Source organism: Saccostrea cucullata, unplaced genomic scaffold (assembly GCF_032062105.1).
Source record: "Saccostrea cucullata isolate Sc308-1 unplaced genomic scaffold, CSIRO_AGI_Scuc_v1 ctg3143, whole genome shotgun sequence".
NCBI lineage: Eukaryota > Metazoa > Mollusca > Bivalvia > Ostreida > Ostreidae > Saccostrea > Saccostrea cuccullata.
This window is the reverse complement of record NW_026923888.1, coordinates 104,579-129,935: the sequence shown is the minus strand read 5'-3', so window position 1 is coordinate 129,935 and position 25,357 is coordinate 104,579. Positions and strand designations below refer to the sequence as shown.

Genomic DNA, 25,357 nt, shown 5'->3' with positions numbered 1-25,357 from the left:
TTTCAGGAATGATATATTTTGAAAAGTGCGTTTCATTTTTAAAATACTCGAGTCCATTATGGAGGCTAGGCGGTAAACAAATATTTTTTTTAGTAATCACCAGATATAACTTAAATTTTGGGATATGATATACTAAGCTCTCAACTATCGTTTGGCAAAGAAAAATTTTATAAGTTTTAGTTTTCAAATTTGATCATTTCATCATACATCCTTGTATCTTTATATGGAGCTCTTCTTCTTAAGGAGATCAAAATAGTCTATCTTTGGCCAAAACCACCCACAACCACACAGCCCCTTTAAACTTTGGAATACTACATACAAGCGCCAAAGCTATAAAATTTTCCAAGTATCTATGTCTACAAATTGGGAGGAGAGAAGGCAAGGTATAGGAAAAGTTTAGTCCCTTATTTTGACAAGATACCTGGTATACATAATATGGACATTGAGATTTTGGATTAGCCTCCATTCTTTTTTTTAGTTTAGCCCTCTTTCGCCAAGTAGCTTTAAATTTGTTTCTGACGCCTAATTTTTTTTCTCTTAGATTTCGTAAAATGTTAAAATACGTATACTATACAAAGCTGTACCCTGGCTTTTTCTCGCAGTTAGGATCTTTATCTTAGATATACTTCTCAGCACCACTTAAAATAAACGTGATGGGTCGATCTTTAATTTATTTACAGAAGTAGATGTACACAAAGGCCTTATAAATCGTAAATGATAGAAAGCCGCTGAATATAAAAAACCTGTAACTTTCTAGGCAACCCTTTTCAATTTAACATGAATCAAAAATTGACATTCTCACTCGCTTATAATTCTTTCATTAAGGTTATCCGATCCTCAGGTTCTGAAAATCAGGCATTGAGTAATTGAAAATGCTCACAAAGATGTCTCTAAATTCTCAAATTAAAATTTATTTACCCACGGTGTTTCTTTAAACTTCATCTTTAAATTTAATCATATTATAAAGGGAAAATTAGTAAATGGGGAATCAAATTTAAACAGAGAAATATATAGGAAAAATCTTCTTCAGAACCACTGGAGCAGAAAAGCTGAAACTTACGTGGAAGCATCCTGGAGTTGTTTAGAATTCAAATTGGTCAAATCGTGTCCCCTGGGGAAAGGGCAGGGCCACAATGGGGAGTTTTTTTTATAGAAATATACAGAAAATTAAAAAAAAATCTTCTCAATAACTACTTAGCCAGAAAAGCTGAAACTTATGTGAAAGCATTATAGGGAAGTGTAGAATCTATATTTTTCAAATCATGACCCCAAGATGAAGGGCGGGGCCACAATGTGGAATCAAAGTTAAACATAGAAATATATAGGAAAAAATCTGAAACTTATGTGGAAGCATTCTGGGTTAGTGTAGATTCTAAATTGTACAAATCATGACCCTGGGGGCCTTATTATTGCTTTGTAAGTTTGAATACTGTTCATTTTTTAAATAAATTTTATTGTGAATAATATATATCAAATGATAAAGAAATGCATGTGTATAAAATATATATTATTAACGTATATGAAATAAAAGCGGGTTTCTTTATTTACTTGTGGACAAAATAGAGCTTAATGATAGGAATATGTTGTTTTTCATAGTTTCAAACAGAGAAAGTTTCAAAAGAAAGACGTGTTTTGTTTAAATAAAACAAAAAAAAAACAAAAAAAAAAAAAGAAAAAGAAAAAGAAAAGAAAAAGAAAAAAAAAGAATTCAAAGAAAGAAAGAAAGACATAATTGGATTTATAGAGATCCTGACAAAACGACAAAACCTCTCCAATAAACTAGACGTACATGTGTTCATACTCTTTTATTCTATTCTCTACATTTTATACCTTTTTAAAATTATCTTTACTAACTTATAGTTTATCATTGTTTTAGAGTAAAGAAACAAATTTAAATGTATATTAATTAAAATAAATCATTCTTAAAATTTGAAAAAAAAATCTTGATTATTTATGATATAATGTGTGTGAAAGTTTACATTATATTGTAACGTTAACTATAAATATAATGTTTAATGAAGAAAGGCACTGTTATCAGATCAGCAAGACAATGTGTTTTCTATGTCGATTTTCCTCTTCCTCTCAACGTGTATTCTTTTGAAAAAACAACTTATATTCCGACTCATTCCTTTAACCATGAGCCGGAGAGGTCACAAACAAATTATCTTAAAGATAACCTTGTGGCGTTTTTCTTTTCTTTTTTTAGGATTCACAAAAATCAAACCCGCCCTCTCCTGATAGCGATATGAAGCTTGTTCTCTTGTAGTCTATCGTGATATAACTAACTTTGTATTCAAAAGGATAAATCGCGCTTTAACTTATCTGCGATTTATTATGTTCTTGTTTGCAGTAAAAAAAGATGAATTGAAAGTTTTTTTTGTTTTGTTTTTGTAAGAAAGGCAGAAAGGTACATCTGTAATTAGTAATCGAATGTCAAGACTGGTGAGGCGTGACTCGGTGTACTTGTTATGGGGTTTGCTAAGGAAGCACAAGAATCAGAATTCGGCGAATTAACACTTTTTTTTATAACATGTAACGCAAATAAATCGGAAAAGTCATGGATAAAACTTTTGCTATCATTTTGCATTCTATAGACTTCAATGGGACTTATACTACAGGAAGCACTTCACGACTACGTCACCACGTACGTGACGTCTATAATAAGAAAAAAAATGCCTTAATGAAAAAGTGAAAAGTTCAACAATACCCCGGGGATAATAAATTTCAATTTGTAGTAATAGTTATGTAAAAACATCTCTGCGCCACGAAAAGTGCTGTTAGAATCCTATTGTCCTATCACAGAAATAATTATTCAACACTTTCGGAGAAAACCTCCCCAAAATTTTTACATTTTGTTCATAACATCGAAAAAATGCATCAATTCCCGTATCAATTCCTGCAAACCATACGATTCTAGTAGTACTTTCCAAAAACAATAAAATAAGAAGAACATTAGATAGAAACAAAAATTAAGTTTCAAAGTATGTGGTGTAGTGTTGAACTTTTGCATCTTTTTGTAACAAACGACAGAGGAAAGGCTGATCGGCAAGTAAACACCCTGTCTACTGTAGAGTTATATTAGCATACCTTATTCATAAGCTTTATTTCCACATGAATCACGCATGATATTCATTCTAAATGCTTTTAAACTCCGATTTCTTGTGTTTGTTTACATGAATTCTCGTTACGTTTCACTTACACTCTGCTACTTCATTATCAACAGTTATGGCGTCACGGGTTTGGTATTTAACCCCTATGATAAATACAGAGACCCAAAAAGAACAAAAGTCCGTTTGTATTATGCCACTGCATGTTTTGATCCAATTAACGACCTCAAATCTATCTTAGATATCGATTTTAAGAAATTGTTATCTCTAAACTTTACGTCATATACCTTACTATGACGTCATATCATACAGGCATATAGAATTTTTGGTTGTAACCTTAACATACCTGTGGAGGTTTTCAGTTTTATTATCAATTTAAGTTTTTTCTCAACATACACATCTTTGAAGTAGTCCTTTCTGAGTACAGGTAAGTTATATATAATTTATGATTGCAAGGTTTTCCATTTTAAAAATTGGTATCGTTGGCTTGTTACGCAAAATGCTACCAGCCAAAATTAACAGGTTGTAGTTATATAAGAGAGAATAAGATAATTTCCAAAGGCGTAACAGGCAAGTGTGTATACGACTCAGTCTGTATAAAGTATTGCTTTTTCCCTTTTTTTGTTTACCGACATTTCCGAGAATATTTTAATAATACTACATGCCGTCGGAGAGTACATATTTTGACCTATATTTTGACATATATTCAGGACTTGAGGTCATTGAGCAGTAAGGGATGTTTTTCGTGCAAGCATAATTGTAGAATTTTTTTAATCTTTCAAGATTATAATAATTAACCCTTTTTTAAATTAATCTCCCTAGGATACGGATTTTTTCAGTGTATTATTACAAATAATTTAACTAATTTACTTTACAGATTTTTTTTACAAACAGATGTTTAAACTGACGCACTTAGAAAGTTCAAAAGAAAATTGTAAAGCGCGTAACTTAATACTACATATCTGAATGTTTTTGAACTCGTATATCTATTGATTATGCGTGGAGCTTAAATAAAACCTTGACGATCATTTAGTGACCTGACTCACAGGCACTTGATTCATATACGAGTTGGGGAAGCCCTGAAAACGAAACCAGTGCCCGTGTCCTGATTGTCTTATAAACTGACGTTTTTAAGATTTCAGTCTACATATTGAAATGCACAAGGTATTTATCAGGTGCACTGCCGGAGTTATACTTCAAGCTCTGATTCCTATACGAGTTGGGGAAGCCCTGACAACGAAACAATTCTCTGTGTACGGACTATTCTATAAAGTGACGTCTTAAAAATCCCAGTTTACATTGTTATTTGTACAAGATAATTATTTTCAGGTGTCTTGTCGGTGTTATTCCTCAAGCTCTGATACCCGTGGTGCTAACTTTGAACTTTATTATTTAATGAGTAGGAAATTAAAAGACCTGCGTTTTGGATTCGGTCAACACCTTGATCATGTCTGTGATAATGGATTTGTGGATTTGTATCGTGAGTTTTCTCAGTCTTTTTTATGAAGGTAATTCTTTTTATGTCACTCTTAATTTTTATGTTTCATTCGAGGGAGTGTAGATAATGCATTAGCAAATTAATTCGCAGAAAATTAAGGAAAGATAAATTGTATTTTTTTTATACAGTCAGTTTTAAATAAATGCATACAGTTGATTACATAAACATTTTAACCGATAGACCGATCGAACAGCAGACAGACTAAAATTATAAATGAATAAGAAATTTCATTTTTTTTTGACTGATCAGCCTATTAAGTTAATTAAAAAATGCATTAGAAAATCTTTAATAGCTATTTCGAATCGGGGGGGGGGGCGCAATATTTCCTGCACCATTATGAAACGAAGCATATACACTGTTTTAAAGCATTTTTTCTTAATAAAAATAAAGAAATTACAGATCAAAAAATTATTTACAATTTTATATAACTGATTTTCAAAACGAATTTTTATCTGATTGACGTCCTAAAAATGTGTTTTTGACGTTATGATAACCTAAAGGTCTGAAAGAAGGGAAAATAAGAATCTTATAAAAGAAAAAAAGTACTCTATATAAACATGAAAATACATTATTTTGGGGGGGATTAATACTCTAATATTTTTAAATACCATGACATACTGACATTAAATGGCACCTGGTAGACTTGTCTTTTATCCTAATTATGTGTGTAGTTTTAAAGCTGTTTTAGACATTTAAGATATCCACACTATCAGTAAATCAGATATTGCTGTCAATCTTCTTCTTTAAATTTCTTATGACCCAGGTATTTTTCGTCTTGTAAATCTGTGACCCTTTCGCGATTTATTTTAATGTTAGGTTAAACTGTCTTCCATTCTAAAACAAATATCTAAGCTACAAAAAATTAACAATTCTATAACATGATAATAATATTTTAATTAAAATATATCTGTCATCCTAAATACATCTATTTATATTATATGCATTGGAATAAAATATCTTTATTAAATTTATAAAAATACAGAGTGGTCAAGTTTAAGTCTAAGTAGTAAAATATTTTCACGAAAAGCGCCATATGCTTTTTATTTAATTCAGTTTAGTCTAGTGCTTTTAATTGAGGTCATACAACGCTGTCAAATTTAGATGATTGATAATGTTATAAGAATGGCCTTGAAGTGCAATGACTGAATACACAGACCAGTTTAAATAAACTACATTTTGTAAATATATGTGTATAGGATAGAAATGAAAAATGACATAACATTTAAATACATGATAACTTGAAAGTAAACCCCATAAAAAGTTGTCAAGCGTCAATAATAATTGCTCTTCTTTTCAATACACAACATACAATGTATTGCTCATAGCTGACTGGTCGGTATATTAAAGCTCCTATACAGTGTATCTATAAATAGAACTAAAAAAACCACAAAAACAGTAAAGATATTTATAACAGGACTTCATAAACCTGGAAAACACATATGCTGAAAATATATATAAAAGAACTAAACGTTTGTTTTTAACATTGTAAGAAAACATGCATCCAGAACTGTGTATTATAGTGTTACATATTTGGATTTATATACCAGGTATGATGCATTATATACTTCATGTATACCTTAGTTAAGAAAATAAATCGTTTTTTAACATTTATTTTATAAAGAAAATACAATGATGTGTCTTAAGCATTTAGTGGTTATCAATAAAATTTTTAAAAAATCGTTCTATATTTGAAAGATCTAGATTCGTGCATAAATGTAATTTCTGCATGATTAAGTTATCAAAAGAATCGCTTTCTCTCTATCTCTTTCTCTTTTGATGATGCCAGCCTAGCATGTTTATCGGATGATCTCTCTATCTCTCTTTGATGAAAAAAATAATTATTTCATGAATCACTATAGGTATAAAAAGAATATTATTTTACTTACATTCTATTTCAAGGTCAGATAATTCGATGTTCATGTTTTGCAAGTGATAATAAGAAAACTGTCGACATTCATAACTATATTGTTTTTGTCTCTCTCAAAATATTCGACATGTGACAAGAAATTTAAAAAAAAAAACATATGGAGATAACAAAATTGGAGTAGAGCAAACACGGACCTCCAAAACACCTAAGACAGGATCAGGTGCCATGGCGTAGTAAGCATCCCTAATATCACGATTCCATTTTTTTTTACTAAACCCAACTGTGTACTCAATACACATCAACATTAATGTTTTCCTCGATAAAATGATTACATGTAACATTTACGTATCCCCTTTCCACATATTATTATTTTAAAGCACAGGTTCCATACATGTAATCATTGTTTTAATTCAAGCACGGGTGATCAAAAAAGAGTGAAATCGTAAGTCAATTCTGAATATTTGGCAGAGTAAATATGCTCATGAGCTTTGAGTGTATGGTTTTATATCTATATGTGTAACCTAAGCTTCAGGATGCTTTTATGTAAAATGATTTTAATGACAGATCTTGTAAACATGATTTTTTAAAACATTTTCAGCAATTTTGTCAAAATCCGAAGAAACAAAAGAATTCTGCCACAATGAAAGAAAGATCATTAATACTGTCATTGATTGTGACGTCAGACACATAACGGTTACCCTAGAGGGACATCCTAATCATGCTGAAGAATGCCATTGGAATCAAAGAAAATTGATGTGTACTGGTGGGAATTATGAAAACAACAGAAAATCTCTGCAGTTCAGTTTCTCTTTTGATTTTACACAACATGCAGGAAAACAGTTGGTGATACATTCCAGGTGTAATAATGGAAGCCATGTCAATAAGTCTATTATAATGATACCATGTCGTAAGTCTCTATCTTTCCATCGATCAAATTCAGTAAAAAAACAACTGACATGTGTGTTATATATTATTAAACTCTAGTTCGTTTTCAACAGGCTCAGAATTCACGGTTTCTGTCACCCACAACAAAGAACACATGAGTCTGACCTGCCAACATAAATTCTTCAATTTGTCATCAGAAGGAATCCATATAAAGAGGAAGGAAAAAGATGGTTTCATCGTCACCTGTACATGGAATACAGGAATATCAAAGACACAGTGTCAAACAAAAGAACAAGGTCAGTGATTATTTAAAATTTGTCTTCAGATCTTAAATACTTAAAATTTGATACAAGCGCAGTGGTAAGAGCGTCTGTTCTAGAGTAGCGATGTAAAGAGATAATCATAACGTCGCGGGTTCGAAACCACTGCAGTTCCTTGGGTGAGAGGTTCGCGTCTCCATATGAGTGAGAAAAACAAACTTATTATACTTAACCTATTTTACATAAATATAAAAATAGAATAGGGATTAAAGTTCACGGAAGTCTTTATCTGGGATTGAAAGACTATAACCTTTCTATATTTAAATAAAAAATATCTGTAGATATAAGATCACACTCAATTTAAAAATGTTTAAACTATGAAACAGCTGTGTTATCTGCCTCTCTTTAGGACACGCCCACAAAAATGGAATAGCCAGTTATAAAGCGAAGTATCCTGGAGAGTACCAGTGTGTGATGGGTGGACAAATCATTGACATACCTTCCAAAGAGGTCCCCACATTTAGAGGTACGTCCTTAAATCTTAAAAGAATTAGCATACCAAACAAACAAGACAGTGATTTCGTATAGGAATACACAAAACATTGTTAACATTCTGTCCTTAGTCTTTGATCGACACTTAAAAAAAATCTTTGCCATGATTTTTAACGAGTTTGCGCTATGGCGTCTATGTCATTAGTTATCCAGGGTCAATCAGTGGTGTTCCATACACCCTACGGCCGAAGGGTGTTTGGCATCTAACTCGGGGTTAATTCCCCTATACCCTTGATTGGACACAAATAACGAATTTATTTCCTATGTAACCGCAAAACATCTTTGTAAACATAAATCTTATCAACTGTGTCTCAACCTATCGATAAGATTCACTACGTTTTACAATGCATCATGACGTCATGCATTAATACAGGTACTTCAGGTTAGTAGCATTGTTTTTGATCTGATCTCCTGACTCTGAAAATGCATTAGAGAAACTTGTACCTTCGCAACAAGCTGTAAAATAGGGACAACAGTGTTTCACAGGCACATAATCATTTACCCAGCTTAAAATCAAGGGTGTACGGTGATTTACCCTTGGTTTTATTCCATGCACCCTGAAGGCGAAGGCCGAAGGGTGTTTGGAATAATCCCGGGATAAATCCCCGTACACCCTTGATTGGAACTGGATAACGAATAACGAATAACGAATTTATTTCCTATTTTCCCAGAAAAATGCTATGTAAACATCAAACATCAGAATGTGTCTCAATCTGCCGATAAGATTACTACATACAATGCATCATGACGTCACGTTTTATCATAGAAAACGTATACATTGTGACGTCACGTTTTATTTACACCTGGCTCAATTCGAGTGCAGGGAAATTTACACCCGACTTTGTAAGCAATCAAAGCTCGTGTTACAAGCGACATAGGAAATAAATATTTCTTATTTTACTTCTTATCTAATGATGCTACCCATTTTCACAATTCTTTATTTGTCCTCTTTGTTTCTGTTTGATAGGGAATACAACAAAGGAACCAAACAGCTGGAGCAACACAGGAAACTTCTCAGGTGGTACAAGCAGCGGATGTACTAGCCTTTCCCTTTCAAAACTAGTCTTTCTGATATCGCTGTTTATTACGTATTGTACCTTCAATGTACACTATTTCACAGAATGTGGATATTTTCTTCTGCCAATTTGAAGTTGAAAGACATACCTTATATCAAAGAAAATAATGAAGGATTCCCCTACCTTCTGATGTTCATGCTTGGAACATATTATTCGTTACAGAAGCCCTTATCAACTATCAGCTTCGTGATGAAAATCGTGTTTTCCATGAAACTTAACACATCTCTATGGATGAAAAATAAACATTACCGGACCCCAATTCTTTTTAAGCGATTGGAAATGTGTTTAACCCAAATTCTCCTATCACGTCTTCTATTATCAAGGTCTCGCTGTATTACGGTTGTGTCATTTTGCTAGGGAATGTTTACAACTCCAGGGTATATGATCTCTATTTCGATGTCTTTGTTCTTCATTTAAACTCACCTGTTGATTTGTTATGTTTTTCATTTAAATATTTTATTTCTTTACTGAGAGTTCAATGCATCATGAAATACATTTTTAATTTTCTTGTCAAATGCATGCAAGACCGTTAATAGTGGATAGCAAAATGAATATGACATAAGTTGTTTGCCATATTTGATTTTGAAAGAAAAAGGAGCAACCATTTGTTTTAGGGCGCGTTAAATTGGTCTACACCTAACACTCGGTGTACACTTTTTCATAATCAAGTGCAAAAGTGTACACTTTAGGTGTACACCTTGTACACCCTGTGCAGGGCATGTGTTGGTAATTACAATGAAAATTCAATATGGCTGACAAATGACAAAAAGGTAAAGCTGCAGAATTTCGTTTTCTGTATTTGAGTTAACTGTCAAGTATTTGATAGGTTTATTGTGATGAATTGTTTTTAAAAATATAGTGTTTTGTGCATTTTATGTAAAATAAAAAAGAAACTTCATAATTTGTAAAATAAAAATAAGCGAATTTTGCAAGTTTGGATGAAAAAAGTCTCTAGATATATTTGACTGTGGCTAGATATTTAGTTATAGAGGAAATTATGGGCAGCTAGGAAAATGTTTAATAAAAAATCTTTGCATTTATAAAATGTTTTGTTTTTAAAGGAATTTTAAGTGTTCACAATTGCAACAAATATTGAATTAAAAATTTGTCTGCAAATAGGCCCCCCCCAGTTTGTTGAAATGTTGACCTCCATGTTGAATTTGTCACACTACACCAAATTTCACTTGATTATGAGGTGTAAATCGTCTACACCGGGTGTTGTAAGGTGTAAACAAATCAATGGTCACAAGGGGGATGTAACGTGACTCTTTCTATCGAACATTGTAAAGATACGCTTAAAATATATTCAAGACTATCTTAAAGTTCTTATGCATGAATTTTGTATTAATCTGTGATAGATTAAAATAATATATATTTTTTGAAATAGTTTCAAAACTAAATTATTGTTGGTCCTTTACCCACTGGCGTCTAGATTTAAGAGTTCAATTAGCGGCTTGTAAGGGGAGAAACCCAGTCATTAATTTTACAAAAAAAAAAATCAACAGAAATGCCAAGGAAGGTATGATCTGTGCCATTAGGTGACATTTCAAGAATTGATTTGAAGGCCATTACTTATACAATATAATATGTTTTATTTAGCAAGGATTTAATTTTGGCATTATAAGCCAGAGTCCTGAGATCGCTAAATTTTATTTGTAATAGCTTCTTTAGTTAGCATTTCAAAGTCGTGTAAATAACCTCTCGCTAAAAATAAATTACCAATTTTTAAAGAGAAATCGCTAAATTTGCGTCTCGCTGAAATTACCACTTATACGGTATATGGTATATTTAAAACCTGTTTTTAGCACACTATCGATGCTCTTACAGTGAATATCGTCCAATACGATACCTGTAAAATCTACAACACTGTAAATCATGAAGTAAATTTATTAAAATTATTTCCCATTCATGTTCATATTTTATCTACAATGTGCAACCGGTCACCCTGTCTATTCCGACATCCTGTCTATTCTGACAACATATTCACCTCCCACTGAATGTCGGATTAATAAGATTTCACTGTACAAAAGTACATAGAAAAGTTTAATATATTAATGTCTAATGTCAAGCCGGAAGGAAAGAATTGATCCTTTATACAAGATTTTCCTGGATGTGATGAATGGAGGACACTCTTGCAGAACAACCAGACGTAGTTTAGAACTTTCCTTTGTAAAAAAGAAAACGCGCTCGGCAATTAAATCGATTAACAAGCCTTCTACACAATATTTCAACCATGTTTTGGCGGAAAGGAGTTCATCTGACCGGTTTATATTAAATTGTTTTTTTTTATTTCTCATGCAGCATTCAGCAGACGAACTCATTTATAAAGACTAGATAAACTATTTTCTGCGTGCCAAGGGTGTTGCAATCCTTAATAAGTGGCACCATTTAACGTACCATCCGACGGAATTAAAATATTTCACCGGTTCAAGTTAATATTTTTATGTTCCTGAATAAAATATATCATATTGTTAAATTTGGAAGTCGGTATGTCGACCAACATAGACAGAAACTGATTCTTCGCCAAGCACTCTGTAAGTTGAATTGGAGATGGTGGGCCCTTCGAATACCATACTCCAATTGTCAGCCAGAAAAAAATTACTCTTTAACTATAAATTAAATAATAAACCATTTTTATTGCACTTAAGGGGGCCGACTATAGTTTTATTGTGTGGAAACTGAAATAGCGAAACTCTTCATTTTTATACTATATACAACTTACATTAACTACAGTGTATATGCAAAGTTTGAAGGAAATCTACCGTACAGGTATTTTTGAGGTACCCTCTCAAAATACAGGTACATTTACAATAGGATTATATTGGAAAATGTCATTTTTTAACATTTTAAAGCAAATTACACAAATATTACAGTAGACATTTTGTTCACTGTATAATATTTGATGAGTAATACTATATTATACAATATATGTAAGAATCACAAAATTCTACTTTCTTGTAACCAGGGGAGAGGGGGAATCTCAAAATGCAAAAAAGTAAATTTTACTGTTTTTATAGAGTATTACATGATAAGACGCACACAATGGATTCACATGAAAACATAATAAAAATATTGGGAGATATTCTCAAATTTCTATATTTTAAATTTCAAGAGCGTATGTTTATTACATTTTATTAAGTAATATTTTTATAACCCCTTTCCTAAAGAGCTACAGTTCATCATAATGTCAAAAACACACTGCAACGACGTCAATTGCTAAATCGGTTTAAAAAATCAGTTACATCAAATTGTAAAGACATACCTTTTTTTTTTAATATTTTTATACCTTTATTTTCTAAATTTTGTTTTTTAATAATTAAGCGAAAAAAGTTTCATTACAACCGTAAATATGCTTCATTTTACTATGTTGCACGAAATATTGCGCAATGAAAACTAAAATCGGTCCCCTTAATAGCAATAATTATTGCTTTTTAATGCGTTTAACGCAATCTTTTGCAATCAAACTCAAAGTGCTTTGCGTTTAAGCGCAATGATATTTTGATTAATCGTAATGTTTTGCCTTTAAAGGCAACAAAAATATTTCTTTCTCTGAACTGTTTCAACGGGCTTCCATACATAAATGATTGCTTTTATTCATTTTTAAAATTAAAGACTTCTATAATGGATAAATATTACAAAAAAGATATTCATGTTTTGTTCTCGTCATGAAGTACTTGCGATTGAAAATGGGGAGAAATTTGATTCTGATTTTTTTTATTTGAATTAATTGCGCTAAAATAATAAAAAAAAATTACACATGTTTACGCACTGTATGACAACCGACTGAATTTTTAGTCTGTAGGGGGATGCGAGTATTCAGGATATATTGCTTTAGTTTTTTTTTAATGATTTCATTGTTTTTAATAATTCCAATACAAGATGTCTATGGAAGTAAAAATAAGTTTTGAAGTTATATTTTAATTGATATTAAGTAATTTACAGAAAACATATCAGTTACATAGACGTAATAAGTATGAATGAAAGATTTAATGATCCCTTTAAGGAAATTGGTCGATATTTTGTTATTTTCCAATCATCTTAAGGAGCACGAACGTGACTGGTCAATGGGGAATTATTATTCTCAATGGTGCCTGATCCCACCTCTGCTATTTCGGAGGTCTGTATTTACTCTGATCTTTATTTGTTTGGATTGGATTGTAAGCTTGAATCCTGTTCCTTGTTTCTATTTATCTTATTGTGAAAAAGATACATTGTATGACACTGGAATATATATGAAATAAATATTATTAATAAATATTGTCATAGCTTTAAAAAATGTTCCTATACAAATCTATACGAAAAAAAGTTAAACATTTTTAATATTTTGCTGGGTGGCATAAAAAATCGATGTGGGACCGCTGAGTCAGATGTTGGATCGCTTGGAGAGATCTTGGACCGCTTACGTCACAGAATGGTCGGAGCTTAATCTCATCTTCATTCGTTAGTTTTAATCAGTGAAAAACCTTATGTTACATCACGGAATACAGTACAAAAACATGTATGTCATAAAGAAATAATAGAATAAATGGAAAGGTATAACGAAAAATTTTATGACATTATGAGTTCTCAAAATGAAAGGAGGTTTCTTTATTTAATTGCTGACAAAATAAAGCTTGATGTTAAGAATATAATGTTTTCAGTTGTTTCAAACAGAGAACATTTCAACAGAAAGACATGTTTTTTTTTTAAAATAAAAAAACAAAAGAAAGAAAGAAAGAGAGAAAGACACGTTTGGATTTATAGAGATTCTGACGCAAACTTTCCTCCAATAAACCAGACGTATGTGTGATAAAACTTTATTTATTCTATACTATACATGTTATATCTTTCTAAATTCTATATCTACTAACTGATGGTTTATCATTGAACTAAAGAAAAGGGAAAAATTTAAATGTAACTTAATTAAAAGAAATATATTTTTTTTAAATTTGACTACATTTTTCTTGATATATGTAATTATGTGTATGATAGTGTACATAAGTTGTAACATTACTTTCAGATAAAATATCGTTCTAGATTGCCGTTAAATAAATGAATTTAAAGTTTGTTTTTCTTTGTAAAAGGCAGAAAGATAAAGAAATAGGTATCAAAGTTCAAGGCTGATTAGACGTGACTCAATGAATGTTTTTGGTTTCATTATCAATTAAAGGTTTATTTCAACACGCATGTCTTTCAAGTAGTCCTTTCTGAAAGCAAGTAAAATACATATTATTTATTACTGCGTAGCCACACGCGTATTAGGCTCAACCTGTATAGATTATTGGGTTTTTTTGTTTACCAACCTTTCCGTGAATTTATTTTAATATGATATTTAGACACCACTACTTGCCGTTGGAGAGTTCCATATTTTGACCTATATTCACCACTTGAGGTCATTGAGCAGAAATTAAGTTTTTTTCGTGCAAGCATAATTCAAGTAAATTTTCTTTAAATTTTAATAGATTCTAATGATTAACACTTTTTAAATTAATCTCCCAGGGATATGGGGTTTTTCAGTGTATTATTACAAATAATTAAACTAATTTACTTTACAGATAGCTTTACAAACAGAAGTTAAAAGAACTTTGGAAGTTAAATAGAAAATGTGTATATTGCGTTAGTTTATACTACAGATCTGAATGTTTTTGAACTCGCATATCTATTGATTAAGATCGGAGCTTAGATAAAACCTAGACGATCATTTAGTGACCTGACTACAGGCACTTGTTTTATACAAGTATATATATATTAGACCGGAGCTTAAAAAAACCCCGACGATCATTTAGTGACCTGACTACACTGGCACTTGTTTAAAATACAAATTGGGGGTGCCCTGAAAACGAAACCAGTGCCCGTGTTCTGATGGATTTGTAATGTGACATTTTAAAGATTTCAGTTTACATATTGAAATGCGCAAGGCATTTTTTCAGGTGTCCTGTCGGTGTTATACTTCAAGCTCTGATTCCCGTAGACTCCTGTTAAATATTTAATGAGTAGGAAATTATATACTTCATTATTTGCGTTTAAGATTCGGTCAACACCTTGAACATGTCTGTGATAATGGATGTATGGATCTATAACGTGATTTTTCTCACTCTATGTTATGAAGGTAATTCTGTTTATAGCACTCTTTATTTTAATTTTTTGTCAAGGGGATTGAAGATAATGGGTTAGCAAAAAATTAAGGTAAGATAAATTGTAAGCAAAATCAGTTTTAAATAAATGTATAGTTGACGGTGATTAAACTTTTAAATGAATAATAAAATTAATTTTTTTTGACTGACTAGCCTTAGAAAAAATAACAAATGGTTTAGAAAATCTTAATGAACCATTTTAAAGGGGCGCAATATTTTGTGCATAATAAAATTTAATTTATTTACTGTTTTAAATCATTTTTTCTTGCTTAAAAAATTAACAAATAAAAAAAAAAGAAAAAGAAATTACAGGTCATTAAATTCAATTACAGCTTAATAAACTGATTTTTAATACGAATTTACAACTGATAATTAGTTTGACGACGTAACAATGTGTTTTTCACGTAATGATAACCTTAAGGTCTGAAAGAAGGGAAAATAAGAATGTTTTAAAAAAGGTATTAATGCATATATACTTTTCAAATTCATAAAATAGATATTTGATAATTTCTCCATCATTTTTATTTACATTTTTTTTGTATAAATCCTTTGTTTCTGCCACGTTCTATAGTACTCTAGATAAAAATGAAAACTCGTTATTTAATACTTATTTTTCACTAGGAAAACTCTAAATGCTCTGTTGGGGTAATTTTTTATTAAAATATTTTTAAATATCATAATTGGGTATGTTCATTTGTGTGTGATCGAGATTGGTAAGTGCAAAATGGAACTGATATTAAATTATCATTGGGGTTGATTTCTTGATGTTTATCAGATTCATTTTCAAGTATCATAGTAATCTTCTTCTTCTTTTTTTATTAATAAAAAGAGTATTTTCATATATTACAGAACGCTTTCTGATCCTCTTAGTTAATAGTAAGTGAGTGTATATTTCTTTCTTAACGTAAAAAAAATAACTTTCAGCTTTTTACGAGTCTGTCGATAATCTTGTAAATGTCATGAAATTTACTAAATCCATTCTACTTCACTCTTTGTCATTAAACAAAGAGAGGACACTTCTCTTTTAACCCAATGCTGATCGGTAACTGATATCAAGACACAGGAAAGGGCTCGTGTTATCTTTCGAAGAGAAGGTGCCATGTGTGCAAAGTTTAGATTAAATATTTTTTATTTCCCTCCTCTGATGTTTCGGAGGTCCGTGTTTGCTCTGCTCTTATTTTGTATATTTGTTTAATGGACGTTGAGATTGAATACTGTTCGTTATTATCCTTCTTTATGTTTGCTCATGTGTATTGGCATCAAATACCGGACAAGTGAGATAAAAAGCGTTTTACTCTTAGGTTAAGCTTTGGGTAAGGCGATTAGTAAAGGATTTTATTGTACATATAGATGTAATAAGTTACACCAAGGGCAGAAATAATTGTTAAGGGTATATATTTAAACATTCTCACTAAAAATTCAAAAAAATTGAAATTTGCTTCACGCAGTTCACCTTCCTAGCATTCTGTTATACCTTTATAAAAATAAGTATAAATTCCCGTGTTTATGTATATCATACATGACTGTTGTATAATATCTACAGTGTATTAAGGCCTATGTTATTTGAATTCGACAAATTTTTCTATTAAGTTTAAAATTTTAAATCGTATTCATGCTTTATATTTTACACATTGAATTGAATTTGTCGCCATGTGGATTTGTAATTAATACCATTAATAATGAATACTTTAACATTGAAATGTCATAACATGCTACCCCTGTATGGTACCCGGTAGATTCGTCTTTTATCCTTTGTTAATTGTGTAGTTTAAAATCTGTCTTAGATAACCACACTATCAGTAAATCAAATACGGCTTTCTTCTTATGACTAGGCGACCGTTCACTAACAGGTTGTAGCTCGTAAACGTATGCGTAAAATTAACGTGGCACGTAAGTGCGTTTCACTAAGAGTTACGATTTGCAAGTTACGAATAAACTTGATCGTAACCCTACAAGCAGTAAGGGACACTCTTAAAATACTTACGTGCAAGTAATTTCATGAAAAAAGAAATACGACAATATAAGCAAGAAACAAAGTAATTTCTCACTTTCGTACATTTTTGTCTGCTTTTCATCAACAACAATAGTATTTTGTGTAGACCGAGTCCGATCTTAAAATCACACTGGCCAAATTAAAAAAAAGATACAATACACAAAAAAAGAAAAAAACAACTTGACAATAAAAAAAGAAATACTTTTAATTTTCAATTTTTTTAAAGCTCAATATATTCTGCTGTAGATCATAGATATCAAGCAATAAAATTAGTTTAAAATTAGATCAAATGAGTTTTGAATAAGATCGCTTACAAGATGGATGCACATTCTACACACCCCCTTTATAGAACTGAATAGAGATACAGAAATAAAATTAAACTAAGAATTTTAACTCTATACCTCGCTGATTCTTATTTTTCTTTTCTAAATAGATTAATTGCTGGAATATGCACACAGTATATGTGAACATGTGAATTTGTGAAAATAACCGAATTTTTTTAAAATGAAAATTTAGTTACTAATGCCTAGGTCACATTTCCCGGCCGGTAGCCGTAGACCGGTGGTAATCGGTAGTAATCTGTGGTGTTAACGATGCCCCAAACATCGGTCCACATCGGCCCAGTAGTCCTTAAAGTATCAGTCACATTATCCAGAGATGTGTATACGATGGGCAACCAACGCGTTTTATGAGAAAAATGGCGTGGTTGCCAGCAGTACTTATAAAGGTTCAGCGATGCATTGCTAGGCATAAAACGATGTTCCAGGATAATCGGCCGATGTATATTACATCGCTCATACATTGGTGAACATTGTTCGTACATCGGTCGACTACGGGCCAATGTTTGGTCGAACATCGACCGATGATCGTTCGTTATCTGTTGAGCACTACTCAACTAACCGATGACCTCAGATTCAACGGATATAGGACGATGCTCGGCAATACATCGGCCTACCGATGACCCCACCGATTCGCAAAAAAGACTCAGTCACCGTCCGATCGCTAGTGTTGCCCGGCCGGCAACCACGCCATTTTAATCAAAAACGCATCGGTTTCTCATCGTATTCCCCATCCCTGGATAGTGTGACTTATACTTTACTGGGTCTGTCAAAATAAAATCAAACTAACCTTTCTAACTTGTGAAAACTAATATACATAATATACATACATGTAAATGTAAACAGAGGCACGTAGAACATGGAGGGTGGCCACTTTTATGGCATACATTTTGTTACATACATGTAGATCTGGCACAGGCAAATTTTAGGATTTTGACATTTTATAATTTCCCTTTATTTTTCAGAATTATTACGCTTGGAAGTTACCCCCTATTTTTTTTTTTGGGGAGGGTAAATTTTGTTTGATTTCAGTTTGCTTTTCAGGTAAAATTTGGGGAAATTTCCCTCCCTCCTCTCTCTTTAAACCACTGCTGTGGACACAGCTTTACTATACAACATATACAAGGAGAGTTTTGTCGGTTGTTGCATCAACGTTTGTTAAAGACAATTTGAATCAATTTAGAGATTTAGATTGAATACATTTGTTTTGATTATAAGATTTACTTGCAAATTGTAAGAGTAAAATATTTTTCCCGTATTAATTTTTTCCCGATATTTAAGATTTGAATGAGATATTGCAATGGATAGTTTGATAACATCTTAATATAATTGCTTACTTATTTATACTGATATAAAAATACTTTTTAAAACATGCATGTGAGTTTAGGCAATATTTAAAAAATAAACATTCCGAATTGTATAACATGCATCAATTAATTCTTATTTCTAAAAGAAAAATAATACAAAACGTCAATACGAATATACAGTCGGAAAAAAACTTTTTAAATGTGTTTTGTTTCACCACGAGCTTGTTATAACTTTTAGCAGGGAGTAAAATAACTTAAAGAGTTAGGCATGTTAAGTAAAATAAAAAATTATACACCAGAATGATTGTGGACTATACTTGATACGTAGAATTTGATCCTAGATATAATAAAAAGGAACTTTAATCAATTTTGTGCATAGAATAGGTATATAAAATTTTAATTTTTCATTTTAGTGATCTTTTTTCCATTATCTCTCTCTCTCTCTCTTTTCTCTCTATTTTTGAAGACTAAGACAAATAATGAAAGATACTTATTTTTTATTTCGTAATGATATGGATTTCTTTCTTTCTTTCTCCTCTTTCTCAAACAAATACAAATACACCTCCTTTGTTAGAAGAGTTCCGAAAAGTTGGTCGTAACTCGCCAGTCGTAAGTGCTACGTTTACGATATGTTTTGTGAAACGCTCGTTTACGTGCACCTCTAGCAAACGTAAACTTTATCGTACGTTTACGATTTGCGATTTCTTAGTGAAACGGTCGCCAGGAGTTTTATTGGACAGAAAATATTTTTCATTTTGTTAATCTGTGACCCATTCACAATTTATTTTAGTGTAATATCAGAATGTTTTTCATTCTACATCAAATATCTAAGATACAAAAATTAAAATAAATTACATAATATTGATATTTTAATTATTAAATAATGAATCTATGATTGTATATATAAGTATATATAAATGACGTGTATTTGGAAAATAAATCATTATTAAATATCACCAAAAAATATAGAGTGGCAAAAGTTTTAATCTAGGTAGGAATATGACCATGTTTTTGTGAAAGGGATTTACGTTTTTCATTAAGTCAGTTGAATACAAGTGTTTTTAATGAGATCACATAACGCTGCTTGATTTATATGACTGAGGTGTGAAGAATGACCTAAAAGTGCAGTGAATGTGAACTAGTCTAAATAAACTTCATGTTGTAAACACAAGATAGAAATGAAGGATGACATAAGATTTAAGTACATGATAACATCAAGACAGAAGGTCAGAAAACAAAATTTCAAGCCTCCATTATAAATGCTCTTCATTTGAATATGCAACATGATATACATATGATCTATTACCCATTAAACTGACTAGGCTTTATATTTAAGCAGCTCTATGAGGCCAGAATGTTTATCAGCAGGATCTAACTATCTCTCTTTGATGCAAAAAAATAAAAACAAAATAATTTATGAATCACTATAGATTAAAAAAAGAATAACATTTTACTTACCGGTACATTCTAGTTCAAGGCAAAATAATTCGATGTTCATGTCGTGCCAGTGATAATTTGAAAACTGTCGAGATCTTCTGCAATTGTTACTATATTTTTTTCCTTTCTCTCAAAATATTCGAGATATGACAATTCAATAAAAAAATGAATCATATGGAGATGACGAATATTATACAAGATCAAAAGTCCATTTACAACCAATACAAAAAGGAGCAGAGACAACATGGACCTCAAAAAACAGCAAAGGAGGGTCAGGTGCCATAAAGGAGGGATCATCCGATACAATTCGATTCTATTCGTTATTTACTTAACCCAACTCTGTACTCGATACACATCAACGATGATGTTTCCAACGATAAAATGATTACTGTTACATCAACGTACCCCCTCCGCTTTATCCCACTTAATTATTTTAAAACATAGGTCCAAAACATGTAATGATTGTATTGATTAAATTTTAAAGGTGTGATAAAAAAATGCAGATCGTCAGTCCATTCTGATTATTTTGTTTATCCCAGTATATATGCCTTTGAGCTTCGGATATGTGATTTTTACATATAACTCTATCTTAAGCATGCTTTTATGTAAAATGATTTAAATGACAGACTTTGTATTTTTTTTTTTCAGTAATTTTGTCAAAAACGGAAGAAACAAAAGAATTCTGCCACAATGAAAGACAGATGATTGAAAGATTCTTTGATTGTGATGTTGGACATATTACGATTTCTGTAGAGGGAGATCCTAATCATGTTGATCAATGTGATTGGAATCAAGGAAAAATGTGGTGTATTAATGGGAATTATTATAATACCAATAAATCTCTGACATTCAGTTTCAATTTCAAACTGGAACACCATGCCGGAAAACAGTTGATAATACGTTCCTGGTGTAAAAATAGAAAACATGTTAACAAATCAATTATATTGATGATACCATGCCGTAAGTCTCTTTCTATCCTTCCATTGATCGAATTAGTAAAACACAATTAACATGTGAGTTATATATTATTAAACTCTAGTTTGTTTTCAATAGGCTCAGAATTCACAGTTTCTGCCACCTACAACAAAGAACACATGAATCTCACCTGCCGACATAAATTCTTCCATTTGTTACCAGTGGGACTCCATATAAAGAGGAAGAATGAAGACGGCTTTATAGTTACCTGTACATGGAACAGAAAAGATTTAGCTACACAGTGTACAACAATAGAAAAAAGTACGTCTGCATATTTCTTCATTTGTTATCGCCCCGTGAGGATCTGGGTTAGAATAGTCATCAGTACTCCCTTGCTTGTCGTAAAAGGCGACTAAATGGGGTGGTCCTTCGGATTAGACTGAATATACTGAGGCCCCGTGTTACAGCAGATGTGGCACGATAAAGATCCCTCCCTGCTCAAAGGTCGTAAGTGCCGAGCATAGGCCTAAATTGTGCAGCCCTTTATCGACAAAGTTGACGTCTTCATATCAGTGAAATATTCTGGAAAGGGGCGTTAAACAGTATAAAATCAATCAATCAATCATCTGTTATCAGATCTTTAATACTTAAACCTGATGCAAACCTGAATATAATAGCTTCGTTCTTTATAACCCAGTTTATACCGCATAAAATGTGTAGCTAACAAACTCATTCCTTAGATAAAACAAACTGCTTATATAAGATCACACTCAGTTTCAAATTATATAAACTATTAAACAGCTGTTTTATCTGGCTTTCCTTAGGACACGCCCACAAAAATGGAATAGCCAGTTATAAAGCGAAGTATCCTGGAGAGTACCAGTGTGTGATGGGTGGACAGATCATTGATATACCGTCCAGAGAGGTCCCCACATTCAAAGGTACGACCATAATTTTCAGAGGTATTGGCATATCAAACAAACAAGACAGTGATTTCGTATAAGAATACAAACAACTTTGTTAACATTTTGTCCTTTATCATTGATCTACACTAAAAATAATTTTTGTCATAATTTTTAAGCAATTGGTGCTATGTCGTTTATATTATACTAGTACATGTACTTCATTTATTTCATGTAATAAGTCCATTTTCTGCGTTTTTAAATGTTACTTTTTATATATAACCCATTTTCAAAATTGTTCATTTGTCTCCTTTGTTACTGTTTGACAGGGAATACAACAAAGAAACCCAACAGCTGGATCAACACAGGAAACTTGTCAGGTGGTACAAGCAGCAGATGTGGAAGCCCTTCCCTTTCACAACTAGTCTTTCTGACATCGCTGTTTATAACATATTGTACCTATAATGTACAATATTTCATAGAATTTTTATATTGTCTTCTTCCAAGTTGAAAAACAACAATAAGCTAGGTGATAGATATGTCATTGTTCTTTGCTGTGGTAAAAATTGTTCACGTTGAAACTGATCACATTTCTACTGATGAAGAGTAAACATAACTTAACCCCAGTTTTCTTTCTTGGCCATTAAAAAAATTCTTTTAACCAAATTCTCCTATCCTTTTTACTATAGTCTAATCCACACTTTACAATAGTTATGTCCCTTTTCGGGGTCAACCAAAAGGTCAAAAGGGAGTAAAACATTTCTCCTCTTTATGCAACCAAACATGTGGGCGGGCTACGATGAATCCACTGTGTTGTTTTAATTGGATGTGTGGGTAGCCCCAACATGGGGCAATCAGTATACACTATACAACAATTTTCCCCAGTCAAATGATAAAGCTACAAACCTGAAAACTACAAATTCTAATCTTTTAGTATTATCTGATTCCGATTATTTACCTCCTTTAAGTCCTCTTCGCTATAGCTCGCAAACTTGCTTTTTGAAATATGTTGATTCAATTGAAAACGAGGGACACACGGTCGTTATTAAAAAATAAGTACTTCGTATTGACCAATCAGATTATCGGATTTCACAAAGTTATATAATATATATTAATATTTATATTCGCTGTGTTTTTCTAGTAAGCTTACTGTGAAATTGATTTGAAAATTGTTTCGTTATTTAAATATTTTATTTTTTTTATAACCGTTTGTGACATCATTTCCAGCGACGATACAAAGTTTATAGGGCATTTTCTTCAAATATTTAGCATATTTTACTCACTTCCAAACAAAATTGAATATAAAAGTTGTTTCAGTTTAGATTGAAAGCTTTCATTGGTGTGTGCTCACACAGATATTACTCTAATTTTTAATGAACCTTTGGAAGACACACTTAAAAAATATTCAAAACAATTCTTAATGTTCTTGTGTGTGTAAATGGTGTATTAAATTGCGATATATTGAAATGTTATATAATTTTTAAATAAATATTTTAAAAGTGAATAATTGTCGGTTTATAGTCACCTCTACTTGTGTCCACAAAAGATTTCAGCTACACAGTGGACATGCAGGGGAAGAAAGTACGTCTGCATATTTCTTCCTTATAAGAAAATTATCGCCCCGTGATGATCCGGGTTAGAATAGTGTCATTAAGTGACATTTAAGGCGATTAATAGTGCGGTCCATTCAGTGAGACATATACTGGGCCCCGTGTTACCCAGATGTGGCACGATAAAATCCCTCCCTGCTAAAGGTACTTTTACAGTGAACATTGTCCTAAATTGTACCTTTATCGACAATATATTTTGAAACTGTTAATTCAGTATAAAATCATTTCAATCATCTGTTATCAGATTTTTAATACTTAAACCTGATGCAAACCTGAATATAACAGTTTCGTGGTTTATAACCCAGTTTATACCGCATAAAATGGGTTGCTAAAAAACTCATTCCTTAGATAAAACAAACTGCTTATATATAAGATCACACTCAATTTCAAATTATATAAACTATTAAACAGGTGTTTTATCTGGATATTTTTAGGACACGCCCACAAAAAAGGAATAGCCAATTATAAAGCATGGTTACCTGGAGAGTAAGTGTGTGATGGGTGGACAGATTTGTTAACAACCAGGCTCCCCTCATTTCAAAGGTTTCGACCCTAATTTTCAGAGGAATTGGCATATCAAACAAACAAGACAGTGATTTCGTATAAGAATACAAACTACTTTGTTAACGTTTTGTCCTTTATCATTGATCTACAGTAAAAATCATTTTTGTCATAGTTTTTAAGCAATTGGTGCTATGTCGTTTATATTATACTAGTACATGTTCTTCATTTATTTCATGTAATAAGTTCATTTTCTGCGTTTTTAAATGTTACTTTTTATATATAACCCATTTTCAAAGTTGTTCATTTGTCTCCTTTGTTACTGTTTGACAGGAAATACAACAAAGAAACAAAACAGCTGGATCAACACAGGAAACTTCAGGTTAATTTCAAAGATGTGGAAGCCCTTCAAAAAGTCTTTCTGACATCGCTGTTTATAACGTATTGTACCTATAATGTACAATATTTCATAGAATGTTTATATTTTCTTCTTCAAAGTTGAAAAACAACAATAAGCTAGGTGAAAGATATGTCATTGTTCTTTGCTGTGGTAAAAATTGTATTCACGTTGAAACTGATCACATTTCTACTGATGAAGAGTAAACATAACTTACCACAGTAAAAAAAATCTTTTACCCATTTCTATAAATAGTTTGTTATTAACATCATATATCAAAAATTGATTTGTGGTATTATCAACAAAAGGTCAAAAAGGAAAAAAACATACAAAGGCTACTGTAAGGATTTTTAACTTTTTTTTTTTATGGCCGCCATGGGACATGCTTTTTGAAAAGTGTGGATTCAATTATGATCAGGGACACACTTTAGGTGTCTCCAATTGACAAAGAATTCCTACTCCAACATGGTACATGTTGATGTTATCGTTGTTCTTGAAAGCCAAGCCGCTGATTTGTTATTTAACTTTGTTTGTCATTTAAATATCTTATTTTTTTTATAACTGTTTGTTGCTTCATTTAATACATGTATCATTTTCTA

At 31.6% G+C, this 25,357-nt stretch overlaps 2 protein-coding genes across 3 annotated transcripts; both read left to right on the top strand.

The window, feature by feature from the left end:
• The first annotated feature begins 4,288 nt into the window (after positions 1–4,288).
• On the top strand, positions 4,289–9,319 carry LOC134265203 (uncharacterized). Of its 2 annotated transcripts, none has more exons than XM_062747455.1 (5): positions 4,289–4,615; positions 7,071–7,379; positions 7,471–7,653; positions 8,027–8,143; positions 9,137–9,319. In XM_062747455.1, the coding sequence occupies exons 1-5, from the start codon at positions 4,555–4,557 to the stop codon at positions 9,316–9,318; spliced, it is 852 nt and encodes a 283-aa protein (XP_062603439.1). In that variant the 5' UTR covers positions 4,289–4,554; the 3' UTR covers position 9,319. The 2 variants fall into 2 exon arrangements, with proteins under 2 accessions (XP_062603439.1, XP_062603441.1); XM_062747457.1 differs by lacking the exon at positions 4,289–4,615 and adding an exon at positions 6,032–6,152.
• Positions 9,320–14,999: 5,680 nt separating this feature from the next.
• LOC134265199 (uncharacterized) lies at positions 15,000–24,786 on the top strand. Its single transcript, XM_062747452.1, has 5 exons — positions 15,000–15,333; positions 21,082–21,393; positions 21,487–21,669; positions 22,173–22,289; positions 24,695–24,786. The coding sequence occupies exons 1-5, from the start codon at positions 15,273–15,275 to the stop codon at positions 24,784–24,786; spliced, it is 765 nt and encodes a 254-aa protein (XP_062603436.1). The 5' UTR covers positions 15,000–15,272.
• Positions 24,787–25,357: the final 571 nt, after the last annotated feature.

Excerpts from the sequence above, each read along its gene's own strand:
- LOC134265203 (XM_062747455.1), top strand. The coding sequence starts at position 4,555 with ATGTCTGTGATAATGGATTTGTGGATTTGTATCGTGAGTTTTCTCAGT. Across the intron at positions 7,654-8,026 it reads GTGTCAAACAAAAGAACAAG|GACACGCCCACAAAAATGGA; the intron begins GTCAGTGATTAT and ends GCCTCTCTTTAG. Across the intron at positions 8,144-9,136 it reads AGAGGTCCCCACATTTAGAG|GGAATACAACAAAGGAACCA; the intron begins GTACGTCCTTAA and ends TCTGTTTGATAG.
- LOC134265199 (XM_062747452.1), top strand. The coding sequence starts at position 15,273 with ATGTCTGTGATAATGGATGTATGGATCTATAACGTGATTTTTCTCACT. Across the intron at positions 21,394-21,486 it reads TATATTGATGATACCATGCC|GCTCAGAATTCACAGTTTCT; the intron begins GTAAGTCTCTTT and ends TGTTTTCAATAG. Across the intron at positions 22,290-24,694 it reads AGAGGTCCCCACATTCAAAG|GAAATACAACAAAGAAACAA; the intron begins GTACGACCATAA and ends ACTGTTTGACAG.